The 20,128-nt window shown below is 41.0% G+C and overlaps 1 protein-coding gene across 7 annotated transcripts in view; it reads right to left on the reverse strand.

Moving 5' to 3' along the window:
* WNK1 (WNK lysine deficient protein kinase 1) overlaps positions 1-20,128 on the reverse strand; it is a 97,428-nt gene that overhangs the window by 4,125 nt on the left and 73,175 nt on the right. For 4 of the 7 annotated variants that reach the window (XM_065742557.1, XM_065742556.1, XM_065742552.1 and 1 more), the window contains 13 exons: positions 18,985-19,158; positions 18,150-18,201; positions 17,845-17,985; positions 16,072-17,501; positions 12,790-12,873; positions 9,438-9,524; positions 8,671-8,740; positions 7,501-7,580; positions 5,984-6,621; positions 4,864-5,066; positions 3,794-3,988; positions 2,457-2,549; positions 158-199 (listed from right to left, as the gene is read on the reverse strand). In XM_065742557.1, coding sequence (XP_065598629.1) covers positions 158-199; positions 2,457-2,549; positions 3,794-3,988; positions 4,864-5,066; positions 5,984-6,621; positions 7,501-7,580; positions 8,671-8,740; positions 9,438-9,524; positions 12,790-12,873; positions 16,072-17,501; positions 17,845-17,985; positions 18,150-18,201; positions 18,985-19,158 — 3,289 coding nt within the window. The remainder of the gene's footprint in view (positions 1-157; positions 200-2,456; positions 2,550-3,793; positions 3,989-4,863; positions 5,067-5,983; positions 6,622-7,500; positions 7,581-8,670; positions 8,741-9,437; positions 9,525-12,789; positions 12,874-16,071; positions 17,502-17,844; positions 17,986-18,149; positions 18,202-18,984; positions 19,159-20,128) is intronic. The other 3 variants (XM_065742554.1, XM_065742553.1, XM_065742555.1) reach the window with 3 other exon arrangements.

Consider the following 20,128-nt stretch of genomic DNA (forward strand, 5'->3'; position numbering starts at 1 on the left):
GTGGATACACTAACGGACTACACATTAGAGGGCATAACACAGACAGACAAACGCTGTGCTGGAGACAGAGTCAGGGAGGCAAGGCTTCGGTGACCAGAAGAAGCCAATGAATAGCTTTACAGTCAGGAGTTGGAGATAACAGAAATAAGATAATTACTACAGAGCTGGTTGCAAGGACAGACTTTTTTCACCATCTTCCCTGAAGCACAAAGAGAGAGTCATTTGTTAAAGATAAGAGAAACAGTGAGAAATGTTTAGTATCAGCAAACAGTACGAAAAGCTCGGTGAGAAACAGAGGGCATGGCACAGCAGGGCTCTCCGAGATTCTGGTATGTTCTAGGAAAAAGCCCAAGATTGCTCTGACAGTTTCAAGAGCTGTACTTTCAGAAAAAGAAATGGTTTGGCCTCCTGCATTTCTTTCTCAGAATTTCAGAATTCCCAAACTGCGGTGAAAAACGGCAGGGGACATCACGGTTTCAATTGGCTGTTTACTACAGAAGCAAAGTGAGTACATCTTAGGTTTTTGTCAGGGCTCAAGCTCTCAAGTCTGACTGTCACAAAATGAGCAGAATTTGACAAGCCAAACACTCTTGTGGTTTGTCACCTTGTCCTTTCAGGTCTTCCCAGATCTGTGGGACAAACCTTCCTTGCCAGGCTGTACCACTCTATTTCTCCCCCTGCACGGTCACAAGCATCAATTACTGCACTGTTTCCTCAATGCTGCTGATTCAAACCCAGCATCTTTTCCAGTTGTCACTCTCCACAACGGTGTGCAATAGCACTTGAAGGACAAGACTCCAGGAAGCAAGCAGCCTGCCATGAGCCAAGTGTCAAGCCAAGCTGTGCCATGCCTTTATGAGCATGACCTGCTTTTGCAGGACAGCTACAACACATGTTTCCAAAAGAATCCATTTCTCTTAGCACCAGCCCCACAGGCAGGGGACATACATGCCAATATACTCCTAGTGCCAGATGGTGTACAGTTTGCAGCAGGCCAGAGCCTTAGGAATATATGATACTCTCGTGCTCAGTTCATTAGTCAATTCCAGAAGTAAGTGGTTGTTCATTATACTCTCCACCCCAAAAAAGGATGGGACAATCAAGAGGATTTTAAAGTTAGCTTTGGTAAGCATATTAATTATATCCAAGAAAGGAGCTGTTAAGTCTTTGAACTGCAGACGTCTGCTACTGCACATCTGCACAGTAATATATCTAAAATCCAATGAGGTATAACTGCAAAATTCAGCAGCTCCAAATACGTCTCCCCTCTCTGACTGCTGCCTTGGAGGATCATGCAGGCTGCATTGTGGCTGTCTCTGCAGAAGGCCAGCTCTGATTCCTGCACACAATTCTCTGGCTGCCAACTGCAGTGAGACAGATGCTACAGATGCATGGTACGTTAGGCAGTGCAGCAACTCGTTTCAGAGATGGCCTCTTTTCAGCACTTGGAGCTCTCTTATCAAGTCATTCTGGAGTCTGGGAAACAAACGTCAGAGCATTCAAAGGGTTCAGCCTGCAGCAGCAGCATGGCAGATGTCGCAGCACTCCCCAAAAAAAAAGCATTGCAGCAGCAGCCTTAGCTCAAGCACATTGTTACTTCAGACAATCACATCAGAAGTTTGAGGCTCTCTTTTTAATCTGGCCTAATTTAAGCACCAGTGAAAGGATGTGGAGAAAGGCTGTGAGGTAACTTGCTAAGATTGACAGGATGTCTGAAGATGGCTGTCTCTCCCACCTGCACTGCTATCTGCATCACATTTAGCCTGTCTCCAATACACAGTAAGTGCTTCTAAATCCGTGGCCTATTTGAGTTGACCCAAAAATATTCTATAAATACTTTGAAGCTTCAATCTTTAACTCTTCATTTGCTAATGAACACAAGAAGTCAATGTTAACTGCCTATGGGTGGCATCAGTGCACCGTGATCAGCACTGGTGCTGACAGCATGCATAAAAATACCCAACGTGCTCAGTAAGCACACTGCTGGAAGGAAGCAACACATTCCCTCCGCCATCAGTGCCCAGCAAAGGAACAATTTGGGAAACAAATCTTCCTCACTGTTGCCCTAGGAAAGAATAGTTCCCCTCCAGGTCACATGGTAGCTAATATATATATAATGTATATATAATTACTAAGCAGGGCAAAAGAAAAGGCCCAGTGTGCCACATCTGGCAAGCCAACCTCCATTTCTGCCATTTCACTGACCCGCCCAGAAAAGTTTACACCAAAGGCTTAGAGAAATCAGTGTTTGTTAAAACAATTTTAAAAGAGAATACCTGACACGAGAACCCAAACTTCTAAAGGTATGCTAAGAGCAACTCAGCCTAGCCATGGAATGCAAGGGAATACAAGGCGGCAGATGAGGATGGGCTGCATGAGACAGATCCAAGCAGCAGAAGAAAACAAAAAGACAAAACAAAACAAAAAGACAAGGAAGGAGTAAAGGTGTTACACACAAAGAGCCAAGCAGGGCGTACTCAGAAATCGGGTCCTCCTGCCACCAGGCTTGAACGTCACTCTCTCAGATGCACAGTTAAACTTCGCACAGCCTGTGAGAAAACAAAAACGGGAAGAACAGAGAAAGGAGAGGAGAAGAGACACAACACCACTACAAGATGTTAGCAACTTGAGGTTGGAAGGGTGAAATGCATTAACATGGCACACAAGAGTAAGCTTCAAAGAGTGGACCAGGGAGTATGCAGACAACGTAAGGAGTGAAGAGACTCGCCTTCATACTGTGGACACGAGGCCAGGTTTGCTGTGTTAACCTCTGGTTTATAACCCAGCAATGGGCTTTCCATCGGTAGGAAAGCCAAATGCCAGCAGAAGCATCTAATCGTAAAAGATACTGTACAGCTCTAGATACAGGGAGGTGCAAGTAGCTCCAAAATACTTGAACAGTTCAATACAAAAATCTCTACAGAAAATCTTCCAAAAATCCCTTCAGAAAGTCCATTTCTGTTTTCCATTTGTACTTCTCCAAATTCAGCAAAAACATCTGTTTGACTTGATGCATTTAATCAGCCTATGGTAAAGCTTTTCAAAAAGATGGTAAAGCATAAAAAACTGAAGCAACTATGTTCATAGAAGCAAAAGAATCGAACCATCACCTCTAGCGACTGACAAGAAAAACAGTCCTCCCTCCAAAATGAGTCAGGGCTGATTGAGAAATGATTTGATACTACTTAAGCAATCCACAACCTGAGTAAAATGAACATTGTATTCCTACACCACTCCATCCTATGCTGATGCCCAGGATAACTCCTTAATGCATAAATTCTCTTTCCCTTTTGTTTTTTTTTCCCTTTTTGGTTTTTTTTTTTGACCAAAAAAATTGTTAACAGGAACAGTCACAGCAGTTTTGAATTCTAAAAGGAGCTAGTCTTCTGATTTTCCTACCATTTCAATTACCTAATTACCAACAAAGCTATTCTGCCCCTTCCTTAATCTCACATTTAAACCCACCTCTCTCCTTCATCTCCTCACCCTTTCAGCCAACACCTTTTCCCCCCAGGTCAGAAGAACATTGCTTGCTGCCACTGCACTGCTTTCTTTTGTGTTGTCCTCAGCGTTTTCATTATAGCAGACAGGGCCACATGCTATACATTAATTATCTTAACAATCTCAACACATTCTGTTTCTGTGAGAAGCTAGAAATGTAGTCTCAAAACATACATCCTTATCATTTTGCATGCATTGGGGTTGAATTCCCAGGCTACTTTATGATTTTTATTAAGCACCACGTGGCATCAAGTAGATCGTTATTTCACACTAAATCCGTTTCAAGTCTTACCTTGGCCTGGTGCAGAAAGGCTTGGTACTGAAAGGGCACCATCACTGGTAAAGGCAGAATAGAGGTTTTCGCTGGAAGGTGAAGGTTTGAGGGGCTGTAACAAATGGTTCTGTCCAGTCTCAGGCACGCTACCAGGAGGATGAAGAGTTTGCTGTGGGGGCAAGACTGATGGTGCACTCTGAGCTGACAAATTGCCTGGAAGAAGAATGAAGGCAAAACACATTGAACGTTACAGTTTCCCCATGTCATTTTCTAAGGTTTTTGTGGTGCAGCCAAGGGAGAGGATTGAAAACAGGAGAATGTACGAGTGAGTTATTATGGTAGTAATGGAGGAAAAACGCAGGGGTGGGGGAAGTATATTCATCCTCTGGACTTGACAATTCCAGGTGAGAGAGAGTCAGGGTAAGGACTATACCAGTTCGTTAGAGAATAGGAAACTTAGTGCTAGTTCACTGTCACCCATCCACACAGAGTTCCTCTATCATGCAATAAACCAGAAATGAGCACAGTGTGACTGAATACAGACCCTGCTGCTTGACACGTGACTGACAAAGTCAGCACATAGTAACAAATCTTTCTGCTCAGGCGCAGGATTTGAGTGACATGTACAGATACATAACAAGGATCTGACATCCACGTCATTCTGGCACAGAACTATTTTTCAATTTATTATAAAAAATTGTTTTAGTGAAAGAAATGAAGTCTTGATAACTGAGATCTTTTCAATTTGCTAAGTACAAAGAATTGCGACTCCATAAAAATTCAATACTTCAACATCCATCAACTGTGACTTTAACTTCTGGCAATGTCATGCTTAAGAAGTGCTATTAAGTAGGAAGAATCATTTTTGAAGATGAATGAAGATACCAGTCCCATTCTATAAAATCAGTTCCAGGAGAAAACAAGAACAGTTTATGCCCCATTCCTGAAGACTTTGTAGTCCAGGCAGCGGACATCAAGGTTGGAGTGGGCAGAGCAGCACATAGCAGAGGAACCGTGTCAATCTGAAAGTGATTGGTAGCACACTGTCAGTTCTATCTTATTAAAAGAAATAAATGAGAAAGCCTTACCTGACAGCTGTGGGCTCTTATTCCCCTGGGAGCTGCTGCGACTGGATTTGCTGCTCTTTCCTTTAGTGGGCCGTCTCCTCCTTCCTGAAAGGGGTGCAGCAGGAGGAATGATGACTGCAGGTGGGACCTTTCCTAATTTTGTGTATAGCGATTCAATCTCCTGTTTCTGGCGACTCTGCAGCTCCTGGATTTCTTTAAGGTGCCTAACAAGTTACAAGAGTATTACTTAAAAAACCGTATGCACATACCTGTATGAATACAATCCCTCCCCTCCAGTCAGGCTTGACCAGTTTGTTTGGTCAAACTCCCATAAACGTTTAAGAGCAGACGAAATAAATCCCTTCCACAAATAACCACGGAGTGCATACAGCAGAACACTTTTTCCATTTGGTCTAACGCTGACTAAGAATTCCAATACAAAGTTTCCGGTGTTGCAATCACTAAACCAGTAAAAACAGATATCCTAAAAAGAACATACAGCAAGCGCAGAAGATCAAATCATTCATCATAAATGCTACAGGAGTAGCTAGAACAGTCATCTTCTGAGATATACAACCTTGCAGGCTTCAACATTTGTAATGCAGCATCTTTTGCATAGTAGCTGCCACAGCTGATCTTTAGGACAGCTTTCAGTGTAAGTCACATTCTCTGACTTCTCAATTTTCTTCTAAACCAACAGGGATTCTCCAAGAAGTGGAGAATACCAGAAACACTCATTAGAAATGCAAAGTTGTTTGGTATTTTAAGAGAGACACCAATATTTCCACTATCTACTGAACTGCAGAGATATGCAGAAACTTCTGTATATCTGCACAGATTTATCCACGGTGTGGCAATCTGTATATGAACACGCACATTGAGATTACAAGTTAGAAACTCAACACCAAAAGTGAATACACTTGTTGTTTAGAATCATTATGTATTTCTTTCCCACTAAAAAATTTTACTTCCCATGTACACACCGACAGTAAGTCCTGCTACTTAGCAAAGGTTTAGTTTTCCTTAGGAACGTTAGCTTTTTTCCTTTGTGAAAAGTAAAGTCCAGAGGAAATGAAAATAAATTCATATTAAGCCTTTGCTACACATTTCACACACACACAAGGGAAGGAAAAAGCCTTACTTCTCCCGTAATCGACGGAGTTCCAATTTCAAGTCTTCATCTTCAATATCTGACTCGTTGTCGCTGCTCATGTAGGAAGAATTGAAGGAATTGCTGAGGCTCTGAACAGGGAGGCTGATTTTTGACGCTGTGGCCTGGAGGGAGTCTGGGCTCGCTGAGCCATCATCCAGATCCTTAGCCATTCCACTCAAGAAAGCAGCCTCTGGTTCAGAGGATGGACCGTTCATATGTGGGGACTGCCTCGACTCCAACTCTTTCCTAGGGGCTGCAGCTGAAGAAGCAACTTGATCCAAGTCCACTGAGAGAGGGAGAGTCATCGGCTCTCTCCCTGCACAGGTGACCTCATCCTGAGTCTTTGACACTGAAAAGCGCCCCACTTGATCCGTCGTCGTCGTTACCTGAAAGCGTCCAACCTTAGTAGGCTGGCCATCATCTACTGGCAACTGCAGCACAGGAACGGGCTGAGGAATGCCACCTGCCACAGCCTCTCTTTTCCTCCCGCCGGCCTGCTTTACCAGGGTACTCTCTGGACTGCTGCCAGAAAGAGGTGAGGAATCAGAGGAGGTGGTTTCAAATTGCACCGGCTTAGCCTCAGGTTTGTCACTCTCTTTCAGCACATCATCCACTGCCACAGACACCTGCAATAGAAGTGCAATCAGACCTTCTAAGTTTCTCCTTAACGTGATGCACTTATTTACATTACGTAGCAGAACCGTATGAAGGGGGGAAATAACTAGTTCCCATGGAATACCACAAGCTTCTCCCCTTCAAGTAACATTGCCACATAAGATAATAGTTCAAGATCAACTGCATAATTAACTCCAAATACTCAGCAGACTCAGACAGAACTTTCTGCAAGAACAGTACATAACAAGGTGAACATCCCAGCAAGGTTAGCCGAAGAGCAACTAACATTAAAAACCATGGTGAACAGTTGAACAGTTAAGGTCTGGCAAGATGGAATGCTACATTCATAAGCCAGACCTTGTATAATCTAGTGCAATCCCTGCCCTGAACTAGAGCAAATAAGAGCGTCTGCACAAAATCCTGCAGCCACAAGCTCAGTGTGGATCTTTTCTCTCATCAGGAACACCTTCCAAGACGCACAATGAGCTGGCACCAGGCAGTAACTGCTTAGTGAGGATTCTCTATTGACAATAAGGCAGTTTAACATAGAATCATGGAATGGTTCGGGTTGGAAGGGCTCTGAGATCATCTAGTTCCAGCTCCCCTGCTGGAACACGGGGAACATCTCCCTCTAGACCAGATTGCTCAAAGCCCCATCCAGCTTGGCCTTGAATGCTTCCAGAGAGTGGACAGCCACAACCTCACTGGGCAACCCGTTCCAGTGGCTCACCACCCTCACAGTAAAGGATTTCTTCCTGGTATTTAATCTAAATCTACACTCTTCCAGTTTACAACCATTTCCACTCGTCCTTATAAAAGGCCACTACTCAGCTCTCCTGTAGGCCCATTCAGGTACTGGAAGGTTGCTATAAGGGTCTACTGGAGCCTACCTGAAACCGTCCCATCTTAAGAACACCAGCTCCTGTTGTGGAAACTGTACCACTGCTTTCTCCACCACATGACGCTGAACCTAAAAAAGAGAAAAGAAAAATAAAGGAGAATGGGATTGAGAAGAAATAGCAGGCCTTTGAATTCATGGAACCTGATATCCTTTCTCAGCATTGCCATGTAGAATATCCAACTAAAATTTTAAAATTAAGTATTTTTCCGTAAAGTTCCGTTGTGCAGCACGCTTGCTAGAAGTGCACTTTTACACTGTGATAAAAAGTCCACTTTGATTTCAAGCAGGGATGTGAAGTAGTCAAAAAATAAAAAACAAATGAGATTTATCTAAGAAATAACATATTTAAATCCCATACCCACAGGGACTACATAAATTTCAAATGCTGGCTGCAATTTCTTAATAGAAAGTGGTACATTAAAGAAACAGTATAAGCATTTACTCAGAGCAGTGCAAGGCCTTCAGAGCTGGATCCTTAGATAACAGGTCATAGTCTTATTGTTGCACGTACTGGCAGTATATGGGTATAAAGCTGAGAAATAACATTCTATTTTTAAACTAATTCTATTGGCCATCTTGCTGGGTTTATTCAGTAAAAGTAAGCAAACTGGAAAGTTGCTATCTAAAGTTAACAGGCAAATTAACTCAATTTTTAGTAGGAAAATGAGCTCAACTGTATAGTTATCTATCAGCATACCACAAAGGGGCTATCTTAAGTTTAGTCCCCAATTTTTTTTTCCCTGTCTAAATAGAAATTAAATACTCCAATTAAGGGTAGATACCCTAAATACAGACTGCAGCATGACAACACAAAATGGAAAAGTTTTATGGTTGCTGACAAGAATATAACAATAGATAGGAAGCAGTTCCTTCAAAGTGTGAAGCTGTACTTTTAGGAGCATACTGAAGATTCTTTGCAAAGTTTAATTTATCATTTTAGTCAGCTTTAAAAACAGAGTTACTGTAATGTGCCTGTTTCGTTCCCCTCTCTTGGTTTACAGTGGAAAATGTCAGTTTAGTTGTTAAAAACAATTCTTAAGGAACTGTCACTGTATGACTATGTAAAAGAGGCTATACCTTTCCAAGTTTCTAGTCTGTTTCAATTTTGGATTAAATTTCTGTGCTAAGAGACCATCCAAAATAACTAAGGCTGTCTTACCTTCTTTAAGGGACTGTGCTGCTGTGGACACCAGACCAGTAACTGCTGTAGATGCTACTGAGGGGACAGACTAGAAGTTCAGGAGGGAAATAAAACAAAAATAATCAGAATCAGCAGTTTGATTCAACTCCAAGTAATCTACCATAGTGCACATTACAGAACGCTTTTAATTCCATCAGGTCTAAAGAATGACCCATCACAGGACTAACACAAGATCTTTTCATCTCCAAAACAAGCAACGTCAACAACAGACTTCGCATGCCTTGCAACTCAAGACTACCAGCAGAACCTCCTCCCTTTTACTCTGCAGAAGTAATGCACGAGTAGTCACTTGGGAGATCAATGTTTATCACTATCATCCTTTTATATCAAAATTTTAACAGTCTTAAGAATCAAAACTTACACTTTAAACACGTCTCCTAAATTACAACTGACTTCCCACATACTGCTAGTTTAGCACCCTCCTTCCCCTTGTTTCATAGCCACTTCCCATTTTAGTTCTGCGATATTAATGGCTTTGCCAAAAAAGATGGGGTAAGCACTAATCCCAGAACCAGTCTCAGGAAATACAGTTGCAATCTATTGCAACCTACATATTTTCTCCATTTCGCTTGGCTCAATCCTACAGACTGAAAGATGACTCTTGGTTTTCATTTTACAAGTCTATGGACTAGCGCAGTGATATTAAAGGCAGTGGCTTAAGTGCATGAATATGAGAAAACACTGAAGTTACACGAGACTACTGGATGTCTGTATAGCACACGTACACAGGCAGGAGCTGATGTCACAGGGACGGTCTCTGGGCTAAGGGTTCTCCTCAGCTTAGCATCCAGATCTTCCAGTGGCTGCTGGGACTGATGAGAGAGGAAACAGTAAAGAGCTGCCCCAGCTCAAGAAAACGCACATATTTCTGAAACTATGGTTGCATTTAATACTAAAACTTAGAGCAGTTAGCACAGTTTCCATATTTCTATCTTCCCCTCACTACGTGCTTACATTTAACACGTACAACACAATAAGACTGAAAACAATTTAAGCAACGCATTTGGAAAAGTAGAAGAGAAACATTAACTGAAACATCTGTTTTTCACAAAGCTAGCTGTTTGCACTCCTGCCCTTAAGAACTGTGTAAAGACGGTCTAAGTCCCGGTCCTACAGACTTGTCCATAGGGATTAGACAAACTCTTTAAGAAAATCACTAAGAAAACTCACAAAAAAAATGAAAAAGATGCCCATAATTTCAAAAACTGAGGGACAAATTGTCTAAACTGGTCTTGGGATGACATGCACTTGGACTGCAAATTATGAAACTGGTAGTAAGGAAAAAGCATTGTTTAATGAGCTACTGACAGAATCAGTAAGGAAGGCAAGCCTACCTATTCTAAGACAAGTCAATAATTTTCTAGTCAGTATTATGTGATAGCTGCAAATGCTCTTATCAGTTAACTAGATTTGATCAAATGAGCCTTCTCCAATTTTGTCTCACACTCCAAGGCAGGTTTTAGAGTTCAAATGAGAGCTGTAATTAGGTAAGCTGTTTGCAAGTGACAAACAAGAGAGCTGTATTTTTGCCTCTTACCACAAATCCTACTAGAAACATCTACTGTAAAAAGAGAAAAGCCTTTTGCAGTAGTACAGTGAGCTGGACCACACTAGTTGTTACAAATGCCTTGAGTTTGGGGGAAATGATAACTAAGATAACCAATTTCAAGCGATGACCCAAACTAGTAAAGATGTGACTTATTTCAATTGTTACCAGATCCATTTGCTACCACCGCTTGTGACATAGATGAATTATCACCAAATTGGCATTTCTCCCCTCTTGAACAAAAGCATATTTCCAAAGAACTGGCTGAACGGTATTAAAAGAAGCTTCTGGATCCAGCAGCTGGAGGAACCAAGATTCTGCTTGCTAACACTACTAGAAAGAAATGAGTAAACCAAGTAGAGTGGCACCCTCCTTTTCACGATAAATTTAATGAGCAATCCCTTCACTCTGTTTTCTTACTCGTAGAGCACAAATTTCTGCCTTTTCACACTGCATAATACTTCCTAGATGGTGGATGTGCTCTTATCACTTTCAAAGATTTAAACATACTTTTCAGAAAAAAGAAAACCAAGAAGCAGCTCTGGACACAAACACCATCTGCAAAGACTCATTGACTGAGGATGGATGTATTACTAACTCGCATTTGTTCTATCAGGAGGACTGAGAACGTTGTCGAACAGGTCAGGATGAGATGCCAACTTTCAGCATCTTGCAATTCTGGCTTATTAGACTATTTCCATTCTAACCTCTATTCTAGACCCTAAACTTGCCTGACAGATTCTCTTAAAAAAAAAAATCTATTGGGGTCAGCAGAGAAATTACTGAATAAAGACAGCTTCTGCTCAGACAGTGTTGAATGATAAAAAGCTGTAAAATGGAATGAGGGTCTATTAACGCCTTGCTGCTCAACTCTATTCATGCCTTTGGAACCAGGTATTACTACGCTCTTCATATTTAAGAGACAAAAGGAAATCCTTTCAAAAAGAATCTTTGAAGATTAGTATCCTAATACACATAATTCTGTTTGTACAGTTTTAGCTGTAGAATTAATGGAAGTCATGACAGCTCATTAAGCAAACTTGCCTTAGCACGGTTTAAATTATTTACAATTTTCTTCCACTATTCCTTTGTGTAACAGTCAATTTAAATCCTTTCAGACAGAAAAGTTCTCACAGGCTATTGTAAAGCCCAACAAAGGAATAGCTTGCGAAGAATAAAATGACCCTTACAGGTCATTTTAAATGCACTACCATTGGTAAAACTTGAATTCAGGAGCTCTGTTCCAAAAGATGAGAGGGAGATTGTTACCTATGTGTCAAGAAGCAGGACTTAATCAAGGTTAGCTCACAGTCCGTGGTAAAAGTCTCAGTGGTAAAAAAATCAAAAGAAATAAAGCCATGATGCTAGTAAGTATTGTACAAGTCTTCATACTGCAGCTATCATATTGGAAATGCTTTAAAATTATAGTTAAGTCTTAAATGAATAATTCCTTTCTATGAAAGGACAGGTTTCAGTAAAAATGTAGATTCTGGACATGTATTTCAAGTGTATTTTGTGCAGATCAAAGCCACAGATGGAAGAGGCGAATACCACAAGTACACATACATAGGTACTGTCAGTATTACAAGAAAATTACTCTAAGCCTCATGTAGGCACCACTAAATATCCATTTCAACCATAATGTCTATGCATGTTTGAATTAAAAAAAAAAACTGAGGTCAATTCTATCCCACATACACTTGAATATTGTTCTAAAGAGTTGTGTTCATTCAGTCTTCCTTCAGAAGCAGCACATTTCCATCTCAAAATGTCATGGGTTTTGTCTGCTTATTTTTTCATCTTTTCTTGGTATGTTGAACTGTATTGTTTCCATGTTACATCTCATTGCACAGCATTTAGAAGATCCATAAAACAATTTTGTCTCGATACATTTTTCATCTACGCTTTCTCTTATTTTTTAAAAGCTCAAAGCGAGGGCAGTTTAAACCTTTACGATCTCGAACCGTCCAATTCACACATAAAATATACAAGCTCACTGCTGCACACAACAGGTTAATCCACTGTTAAATTTCAACTCCTATTTAGGATTAGGAGTTTCTCAGACCTTTTACAGAACTGAAAATCTACTGGAATAAGAGCCTAGTAGTAACCGAAAGAAAAAAATTAACCAAGAACTCTGAAAGCCAACAATCCTGTGTAAACATTAACAATTAATCGCAGTACATACTGCTTCTCAAAGGAGTTATTTTGCTACTGTAACTTTTCACTGTATGAAGAAAACTCACCTGTGTTACGTTTTTATAAAAACCTCTAAGGTTCAGAGTAAAACGCTAAATAAGTTCAAGCCTGAATTACTGATACCGTACTTCAGACACTGGGTAGAGAAGACCAAGGACAAGCTAAATCTACCGTGTTGAAGCAACTCTGCCCGCTACTACATTTACACAAAAGGGGTTACTACGCCAAAAGACAAGAAAAACAGACATTAATAACATGCAATGGAGAGTTTAATCGAAACATGCCCTTTGAAAGAAAAAGAGGCAGATAAAATCTGCAGAGTCGTGTAGCACCTGAGTTAGTGAAGGTCCTGGAAAAGGTGGCAGCGGCTCACTGGACGGAGTGCCAGCTGGAAGTTCAGAACCTACTGGGAGCACCTACGGATAACCAAGAGGAAACGCGAGTCCATCAGACATGGAACAACCGAAAGATCAGATACCAAGTTACGGTCAGTCACGCCCTACAACAGAGGCCTCTACGTTTTTCTGTGGAGACTTCCTCCCTGGAAAGTTAGCATAGAATCTTTGGGGAGTTCAGCAACAATTAAAATAGGTGGCTGTTTTTCAGTTGTTTTGTTTTCATTCTGTGGAGGTTTTTTTCACTTGGTGGGTTTTGCTTTGCTTGTTTTGTTTTAGTTTTGTTCAGTTTTTTGCTTTCATTGCCCTAGTCCAGATTCTTTGAGTAGTCACAATTTCCATTTTAAGCAAGCTGTTCTATCTATGATTATAGCAACTGGGTTATTTTATTTTCAAGTTTGCAAGAAATGCTACAGCAATATTTCTTCTGCAAGAACGCTAAATTTCCAAGAGGTTTTATTTATAAAAGGCTGCAAGAATGCACTCAACCTCCTCGCAACAGATCTATTTTAATGGCTCGTTAACACCACCAGGCCACGTGCCTCTGGCAAACAGTTCCAAGCAATGACTTGAACAGAAAATGTCATGCCTGAGGATGTCTCCACTTGGTGAAAAGCATATATATCAACTTACACAAATTTTCAGATGTATTATTGTTTTTGTTTTTTTTTAACCTGAAAGGTGTTGCGCACCCACAGAAGATGACTAGGCCATGCAATCAGACAGGGGCAGGTCATCCAGGTTATACGTGGTAGGAGTTAGAGAAACTAGAAAGGTTAGAATGAGAGATCAAAGCCTCCCAGCAAGGTCAGACAGTACATTCCAGTTAGTTATTTCCACTGTTAGGGAAGTGAGAACTCCTAGGAATTAAGTGACCCATTACACAATTTGCAATTCTCATTCTCAGCTGTAAACTTGAGGCTTGACCACAACTTTGAAGTTTCAGAAACACAGGACAGTCCTTTGAGTTACAGTGTTGGTCAGCTGGCTTCCCTTTATGACAGTGAACACTGCTGGATGTGCGTCATTGGCTCAAAATCTACTGTGGTCTTCAACATGCAGAACCAGTTCTAGGCTGCTGTCATGTTACCACAGCTTAACTAACAGTTCAGATTGCAGTAACAACTGACCAGTTAAGATAATGGACACAATTATCTCTTCTCCCCCAAAATATTTCAGCAGAAATTAAGCCAAGTTGCACTACTGCAGCTTTTCTGCATGCTGAAATCACATACATGGACATTACTGTTTCTGACATACGGTGACTTGTTAAGCTGTGGTAAATTAATCCTTTAGTTCATAAATAACAGTCAAAATATACTTTAAATATGTTCGTAAGACAAGTCAAAAGTGTTCAGGTTAACAAGTTGATCGCAAACAAAGCATCTCCATCCCCTACAGTTTAGTAAACCTCAAAAAACTAAAACACAACTCCAAAAGCTCAAAAACACCATGAAATGAAAATGAAATTTGAATAAATACAAAGTAATTTGGAAATGAAAAGGTCAAAGAGGAGATATTTTTCCCCACAACAGACATCAAAAATCCCAAACATTTATTCAATTTAAATCCTAGTGTTTGTAATTATAGAAACTTGCTGAGAGGAAACCTATCTGCTTCAATTATTCCTAAATGACTGACTAGTTTTTAAAACTTTCCGATCTTTCTTTAATTCTCAGCTTTATTTCAGTATAAATGAATGGCCCTGTATCTAGGTTCCTCACCCAGATTCCTTGAAACACGTTCTTGCTGAAATGGCAGAAATTTTCTACTTTGCAACTGACTACAATTTGAAACGAAAAGATGCGCCCCACTGGGCTTAAAAAGTAACTGCTGTCCAAATTGGCAAATCACAATTCTAGTGCTGCATGCTATGTGAGAGGAAAGGATATCATTTATAACATCTGCTAGGGGTTAGAACAAAAAAAAAACAGGTAAGAATCTCCAGAATCTTCATTTGCATTCATTTTCTTTTACCTCCCCATCTTTTACTCCCTCGTTAACTTTACTTCAGTGTGGTCTTGTTAAAGGTGCATTTAGAGGTCAATACGTAACACGAGAGATAGACCTATACCCTCAGTAGCATCAGTATGTTTTACTTAACCTTCAGGGAAGAAAATCTGAAGTAGGGAAATAATATGAGCTGAGAATAGCATAGCTGGGAACAGAACAAATGGGAAGGAATTCCTAGAAAACTGTAAGAACAAGTGAAATAAGGAGAAATGTGCAGAGGGTGGGGAAATACTCAAAAGATACTGCCATAGCAGCTACAACATTCCCTCAGGCCTCAAACTTTGCAGTAATCTAATAACATGTTTTTCCAATTAGCATTAACCTCCTCACTGTAAGTCAAATTGATGAAATTATTCTACCAGCTCTCTTGTGGAGCTCATATCTGGACTGATTTAAGAAAAATATCTACACACAGGAACAGTGCCATAGCTATTCTCCATCTATCTCTTCGCTTTTGGGAAAAGAACTGGAAAAGTAACAACGTGAGTCTGGCTGGCAAGGGACATAGAGGAGTTCTGCCTCTTGGAATTTCTCCATTTATTCACCCTTGGACAAGGCAAGAAACTTTAATTATATTTTCCCCCCATTTGCCTTGCTTCCCTGAACAGAGGCACCATGTAATCAGAGGAATTTTAAAAACATTTGGTTTGGTTCATCCCTGCTGTCAAGGAATGGGCTAATGATAAAAAGCAAAACCATGCAATTATGGCTGGCCTAGTGCTTAGCGACCCTGCCCATGGCAGGGGGGTTGAAACTATATGACCTTTGAGGTCCTTTTCAACCCAGGCCATTCTATGATTCTACGATTCTATGATTCTCTGACTACTTTGTGAAACTTAAAATGATCCTGTCTCATTTTAACCATTATGGATAAAATAAAAAAGCAATTTCAGGCAAACCTCCTATACTTCAACTTCGGAAAGACCTGATGAAGAAAAACACAGTTGCTTCACTCTTTGTAGTTTAAGAGTATGAAAAAAGAAGAGTGACACTAGAGAATTCTCAAACACACAACACAGAATTGGATGTTTGTTTCAGTATGGACAGAAGAAAAACCCTCTTGAAATGAATAAAACACATTTTTCCTTCCAACATTATAACCAAAGACACCTTAGCCTGAATACTTCTGCTTTAAAAAAAAGATTCTGTTCAAGAAGTCTGTTCTCTCCAACACCTGAATATTCACATAAAGATTGCATTTCTTACCGGTACCCTGCTAAGAGGGGGCTTCGAAGGAGAGGTCCCTGGTTTCACTACCGCTGTTGCAACGCTGCTTGGTGCTGAAATATAGCTTACTGGGGTGATCACTTGCCCAGGCGTGGCGACTGGTGTCAGAACTGGCAAGCCAGCTGGTCCAAGAGGCAAACTGCTTGGAGGTATACAAGTGCTAACGGATGTCAGGGGTTTAGTTGGTGCAACAACAGTGGTTGGTATCCCAGGAGTAACAGTAGTTTCCATGATCAGCGACGTCTCCAGAGACACTGATGGATGCGCTGTTCCCACGTTACCATGTTCGCTGAAGAGAGACCGCAGCTTTTCTTCCAGGGTCTTTATATCATCAATACCAGGTGCTTTGGATTGAGCATCAGCATCAGCCTCCAGACAGTGAACATGAGGTTGATTGGGTAATGGAGCTGGTTGGGGCTGGCTGTGTATCAATGTTTGCTGTACTGCAGGCAAGTTAGTAACTGGCTGTGGTAAGACACCAGGTAGGGGAACCTGGGGCAACACAGGTGTTGCACCTGGAATCTGGGATAGGACAGGAGTTGATGTGATTGCTGATGGGATGAGTAAGGGATGTATCACTGGCTGAGTGACTGAACCACATAAGCTTGTTGCTACGGAGGACGATAAAGGTGCAGAGATTGGAAGCGATAAGCCAGCTGCATTGCAGGGCTGTGACTTATCTGAGGACTGCCCACTCTCAGGCAGTGACTGTGGAGCACTTACAATGGTTGTTTCTGCCAGATTGGAAACAGAGCCACTGCTGGTAAGCTGAGGAAGCTGCAAAGCTACATTCTGAGCCTGAGACAGGGCAACAGACGTCTGCGGTGCTGCCAAACTACTTACAATTTGAGCAGTAGATTGAGATGTCACAGCTGGTGCAACGACACCAAGACCAGTGACACCAGGAATCTGGGTAGCAGGCAGTGCCAAAGAAGCTGGTGTGCTGATGCTAGGGGCAATGTCTCCAGTTACTGACTGAGCAGGCTGGGATGTGATAGTTAAGGAGAAAGAAGCAGGGGCGCTCACACTAGAAGCCACACCACCAGACAGCTGCTGTCCAGACTGTGAGGCTGGAGGTGGAGAAACAGAGCTTGGCACACTTGCACTTGGTGCAACTCCGACAGCTGCATTTTCCGAAGGCAACGTAACAGAAGTTGGAAGAGAAACACCTGTGCTAGAAGGAACAGATATTGAAGGAGCAGCTACAGATGCAGGAGGTGCACCACTGCTTGCCATGGTCGAAAGCGCAGGTGGAAATGGTGGTATTGTTTGATTAAACACCGGAGGAGCTGTACTAGGTCCTTCTGCCATTTGACCATGCCCAATCTCAGAGAACGCTTGTTGCAAGCTCAGTGATGACGCAGAGTGGGACAGATTCATTCCAGGACCATGTAGTGGAGATGCAGCAACTGAAAGAACATAAAAATATCAGTCCACCTTGGAAAGTTCATTACAGTACTACCTCCCATTGACAGGCAGTTAACTTCCCAGCATAATCAAGAAATTACAAATCCAGGCATGCGTTGAAAATACGAAATACGAGTTTCAAGAGTCTTGCAGAAAGACCATCAACATTTTTTCCTGCAAGAATTCTACACGGTACCACTCAAGACTATCACTTCTTATCAACACAGTCATTTCCCTACTTCCAGGTACTTAAGGGATGCTTAAAAGCTTGTCAGTCTGGTACACTAACTTCAGTTTTGAAGAACGTGTCTTAGCCTTCAGAATTTGAGAGTGTAGTTAACTTACCCACATCTGATGTTTCTTTTCCTCCAGGAATAGGAGAGGTGAAAAAGCCCTGTTCTTTTAACCGACTTTCAGGGACAGGGCTGACAATAAACCGTCTTCCTGCAGAATGGACAACCTGGGTAAAGGAGCTAGGAGGAACCCCTAAACAGAAAGAAGTTGGATATTCAGTGATACATAGCTGCAACAACATACATAACCTGCAATATGGAATGTGAACTCCATCATATAAAATAAAAACCGGGCAGCACCCATCCGCTGAAATAGAGAAAGGTAACTGTTGGAAAAAAAAATCACAAAAGACTTACCTATTCTTTGTGGCATGGAAGATGTAGGATCTGGCTGTTTGAACTCTAATTTCTGTAAAGTAAGATAAAATTTAAAGTTCTATTCTGAAACAGAAACCCACATGATAGTTATTAAAACTCTAGCTCCCTGAAATGTGGGCATTTAAGTTAAGCAGTGCCATGGACTCAAGCACGGTTATCAGAGCAGTGCAATTCTGCCTAAGCAAATGTCAGCTATGGTGTTAGATTCTCAGTTTAGGGATCATCAGTGAAACAAACTTATCTACGCATCTTTTTCTAAACAGAAAGTCCAGCCCATTTTGTTAAATATCCCACAGATAAGTAAATGGATGACATGTTTTGGAGTAGTTTTTGGTAGAAATAAGGCAGAGATTTGGGAAATGTCACCCCTTACAATTCCTAGTAACCAGCTTGAAAACCTTTTCTAACTGACACAGCCAATCCTAGTGGCTCAGTGGGTAGAGGGCCTGGAGTTCAGTCTCTTGGGGTTTAGTGAACAACGAAGGATTACAGGTTTTAGCATCCTGCCTCACAACTTCAAACCCAAGAAGCCTCAGCATTTAAGACGGTCTGTTTAGCAGTCTATTAGGAGATTCAGCATCTTTAAAAGTATCAGAATGTGACAAAGAACAATGGCTTAAGTTATTTAGTTTTCTAAGTGAGTTTTTTTTTTACTTTCATCCTGATCTGATGCTCTGGCTGTTAATTTCGTTTTTAATATTTAATATTTTAATATTTCTTATGAAAGAAAGTTTGTTTCTTGCTAGCACTACACAAAACCATACCACCCAAAACTGAAAATACAATGAGCTAAGGCCACTTGTTTTCTACATACCTGTGACCCTGGAATGAAGCCATCATCTTTTGTCTGCATACTCTCCAAACCCTGATCACCTTCTGGCTCCACACTTACATCCTCACTCAGCATTTCATCTGCTTTCTCAATGATCTCTCGTACCTGCTCTACAAAGGAGTCTCTCTCAGTTGCTAAAATAAACTCATTCTGCACCTGTAAAGAGAACAAAGCAGCAGGATTTTTACTTGTTACGAAGTATTTCAAAATTACATACTGAACACTGAGTAACCATAACATAACTTCTGTTTGTCCTCTCTTCACTGTTATTATGCATAAAATGAAGTTCATAACATCCAGGAGAAAAATCATTTGTTTCTGAAATTATTTCCAGCGCTGAAATATTTGTCCTACTTTGCTTTTTGCAGTGGAACAACATTCATTATCACTTTCATCAGACTGATATTTCAGACTTTCCCACACAAACTGAAAATCTGCAACATCATTTTACTGCTGTATTTAAAGAAAGACATAAAAAAAACTGAAAATTCCATATGAATTCTGTGCTCTCTACTTCCACATTGTACTGAACTTCTACTCTATGGAGGCTGTAAATCATTGGCTTCTAAAAGTCTACCTGCTGTACATGAACACAAGCATTATGTTCCTCAACTGGTTAGAGATCCTGCTGTTCACGTTAGAATAAATAAGCTTAAACAAATACACTCAGCATTCATACAACAATTCTGAGCTTGTCGGCCTGACCCAGGAAAGAATTCTGCCTCCTGATGAGCATAAAGTTCTGAATTAAGTTGTCTAGGTTTGATTCTATACTTTCAATGACTTTTTGCACTATGAAAGCACAGATCACTTATTTTGCACTCATCAACTGTCTGTTCATTTCTCAAATATATTGTTTTATTCCTCCACAGTATCGATTTAGATACGAGGCAACGTAAGATGTGTATTGTCTATATATTCCTAGGCACTTCATTCACGCTGACAATACACATACACAACCAAGAACCAGATTCTTCCTCTTCTGCGGGAAAGCCCTCCTGTGCTACTAATTAGGTTATTTCTGAAAAAGTATCAATCCAGCACACACCACCTATTATTCTGCTGTCACTCCAAGCTAAATGATAAATACCACATAGGTGCCCAAGAAGTTGGGGGAAAGATACTG

This window comes from Cyrtonyx montezumae, unplaced genomic scaffold (genome assembly GCF_038088225.1).
Source record: "Cyrtonyx montezumae isolate F1298 unplaced genomic scaffold, pur_monq_1.0 scaffold_3, whole genome shotgun sequence".
Classification (NCBI taxonomy): Eukaryota; Metazoa; Chordata; class Aves; order Galliformes; family Odontophoridae; genus Cyrtonyx; species Cyrtonyx montezumae.